Source organism: Anastrepha ludens, chromosome 5 (genome assembly GCF_028408465.1).
Source record: "Anastrepha ludens isolate Willacy chromosome 5, idAnaLude1.1, whole genome shotgun sequence".
In the NCBI taxonomy this organism is placed as follows: Eukaryota; Metazoa; Arthropoda; class Insecta; order Diptera; family Tephritidae; genus Anastrepha; species Anastrepha ludens.
In genome coordinates, this window is record NC_071501.1 from 57,909,220 (window position 1) to 57,912,268 (window position 3,049).

General features: G+C 32.1%; 1 protein-coding gene across 5 annotated transcripts; it reads right to left on the bottom strand.

Annotated features, from left to right (window-relative positions):
* Positions 1-403: 403 nt before the first annotated feature.
* Positions 404-2,254, bottom strand: LOC128862703 (palmitoyltransferase ZDHHC23-B). 5 transcript variants are annotated; one of them, XM_054101367.1, is made up of 4 exons: positions 1,978-2,254; positions 1,055-1,894; positions 877-989; positions 404-661 (listed from the first exon to the last, which is right to left on the bottom strand). In XM_054101367.1, the coding sequence occupies exons 1-4, from the start codon at positions 2,133-2,135 to the stop codon at positions 636-638; spliced, it is 1,137 nt and encodes a 378-aa protein (XP_053957342.1). In that variant the 5' UTR covers positions 2,136-2,254; the 3' UTR covers positions 404-635. The 5 variants fall into 5 exon arrangements, 4 of the variants coding, with proteins under 4 accessions (XP_053957342.1, XP_053957343.1, XP_053957341.1 ...); XM_054101368.1 differs by having other exon boundaries at positions 404-811; XM_054101366.1 differs by having other exon boundaries at positions 809-989; positions 1,978-2,253.
* Between the last annotated feature and the right edge of the window lie 795 nt (positions 2,255-3,049).

A 3,049-nucleotide genomic window follows, 5' to 3' on the forward strand; every position in this document is an offset into this window, starting at 1 on the left:
ATAATTATTTTAGAACGAAAAATTATTATATTTTCTTAACAATACAATAAAATCTCACAAATTTATGGTTATTTTTGAAAGTATTTACATTTTGAAATCTCGAAATATGCTAAAATATCAATTTATTTGATAAAACTCATAACGATTACAGTCCCTGATTTGCAGTTAAAGAATAATACTGATGCAATTATCCTTTTGCCATCAATTAAACAAGCAAAACAAAAAAAAAGGAAAATGCATCGATAAGCAGTTTGTTAGCAACCTTTATATGCCAAGCTAGGCTTAATATTATATATCGTAATATGAAGCTTTTTTTGGTTATGTAGCCATTTTCTTTCGCTAGAAAATAAATGGGTAAATAAATGTTATATGATTATTTAATATAATATTGAACACAGCCTACCTTTAAACAATTTCCATTCTTAAAAAACCAATATCAACCATTACTCCAGTAATGTGTTTCAACAAGTAATGCAATGTGTTTTCAACATTTTGCAGTTCGACTTTATTGAACTTTAGATTTTTCGCGTATGCAGAGCAGTTGACGATTTGGAAACCAGCCATTCTTTACCGATTATACAAATTTTGAATCATTGATGCCTTCGTCCAGATTACTCATGATGTTCACATTTTTGCTATATATTATTTTGTAAGCAATAATCTGTTCAAAGCATTTCAATTGAGACAAATAAATAATTTATTCCATTATTAATATTTTTAATTTTAAGTAAACCTTTCTATAGTGCCTTTTTCTAGAAGCGTAGCAAGCTGGCTAAATGTTTTTAATCTCTTAGGTATATGTACTTGCTTTCTAAAATATAAAGTTTTTCCAGTTGTATTTTAGAGTCTTATTATTTCCATGCAGCCCTCTCTTACATTCATTTAATGTTACTCCACGCGATATGAAATATATTTGCCGTACAAGTATAACCGTGCTGTATGCAGCTATTAGTAAGGCATAGACAGCAATGACAAAAGCTAAACCCAACCTACGAATAACGGTTTTTAAATTTAATTTCGGTTGTAGATATGTATGTATGTATGTAATACTTACTCATACATGTCAAAAACTTCAGAGCAATCATCCGGTAATAATATTTGCAGACCTAATATATTTGCTACTAAAAATGGATGACAAACCGCTGTTAGTGTCAAATCAGCTCCCAATGTTAGAGCCAAAATGCCAAACACCAATCCAAAAACATAGAAACGGTGGTTCGATTCACCTATACAGCAATCTAACCAATAGCTGTGATGATCATGTCGTTTAATACAAGCATTACAAACTGAACAATGTGCAGTGCGTGATGGCACACATTTACCGCAGATTGAACAGATATTTCTTTGATTACTATTAACCTCCAAGTCATGTTCCAATAACAAAGCAGTTTGTACTATCTCTTCTTCCTCACTCATGTTTGCATCCGTCACGTCGAGCAGTCCACTATTAGTTCCTCCATTCTGATCGACATGATTTAATATAGCGCGTTTATAAGTCTGATGAAAGCAAATCAATGAGGCAAGAGAAAGAGCGGCCAGAGCCCAATTCTCCTCTGGGAGTACCTCCAATAGCGGAACAGTTAATTCAAATAACAGTGTCAAGCAGACCAATGAGGAAACCACCCATATGCTGAAAAAGCGGGTTCGCAATGAATTACGCTGTGCGTAGTAGTAAACATAACACATTATTATAGTGCATGCCAAAAATATTACAATGCAGGTATATGCATTGATTGCCGCTAAGCTGATCAAAAGCGGTATAGCAAATATGGGAATAATACTACCAAATGTCACTTGTTTAGCTCCGCCACGCCATGGAATACGTAGTCTGTCTTGAAATGTTAACAACATATTGCGTTGGTGGGACTGATTGACGGGGCGACAAGTTATCCAGCTACAAAGAAAAATATAACTTAAAAAGCATTCATACAAATATTGTATGTATGTATTTCATCCACACTTTTATCGTAAACTTACTCAGTAAAAGTCTTGTCAAAACCTTCACAGTTGCAACAGCAGGCGATGATGTGAAAACGATGGTTTTCCTGATCTATATACTCACAGCAACAAAGATCTGAATTTCCATCCTTTTCAGCGTATGCCTCTTTTTGACTGTATGAAAAAAAGTCTGTCATGGATATGCAGTTGCATTTCAACCAAAAATAAAATAACCGCAACTATGAATTTTGATTCTGAATGCAAATTTCAATATGTTTACTATGTTGGCACAAAAATTAAGTAGGTATGTTAAACTCACCATAATATATCATAGATCATAGATGACTATGTCATAGATAACTAGATGTGAAACTTATTCATTTTGAGAGAGAGCGCGCCCATGAGGACGTTTCAAAACTTGGTAGCACTCACACATTATGGGATTTTGAACAGCTGATAGGCGAAATGGCTGGCTACCAGAAGAAACGCGCCAAAAATAATTGACGAAAACAGTTCCTTTTTTCATAGTGGAGAAATGACGCGTTGAAATGTTTATAATTATTTGTCTTTAAATTAATTCAATTGAAACGTAATAATTTAAATTGAAGGGAGTTTTAGAATTTTTCAAAGCCTTTTATATCCTTTTCAACTTCTACTTTAATTAGTCTTATGCACATATGCATATGAATACATTTTACTCGTACATACATGTACTTTTATTGAAATCTGTATGTTGGTTTATGTCTGTAAATTGGTATATACGTAAATATTCTATGAGTGAAAAGCGTAGGTAAGGGAATTTAATTTGAGTTTGAGTTATTTTACGAAGATTAAAAGTAATCTGCTTTAACTTATTCAGTTCGTTGTTTGAGAATTTTTGTTTTTTGTTACCCACTTACTGTGTTATATTAAAAAATCGCAATAAGTCATGTTTTTAATTATAACTTAGGTTTTTCGGGTTCATAACTTTATTATTATTAAATTACTTATGAATATCCGTTTTAAATAATTTCATTTACATATAAATTTTAAAATTTTTTGCTTATTTATGTACATATTTCATACGGATTGTGCTTATTTTTAGTATATGTTGGGGGTTACGAGTGATATA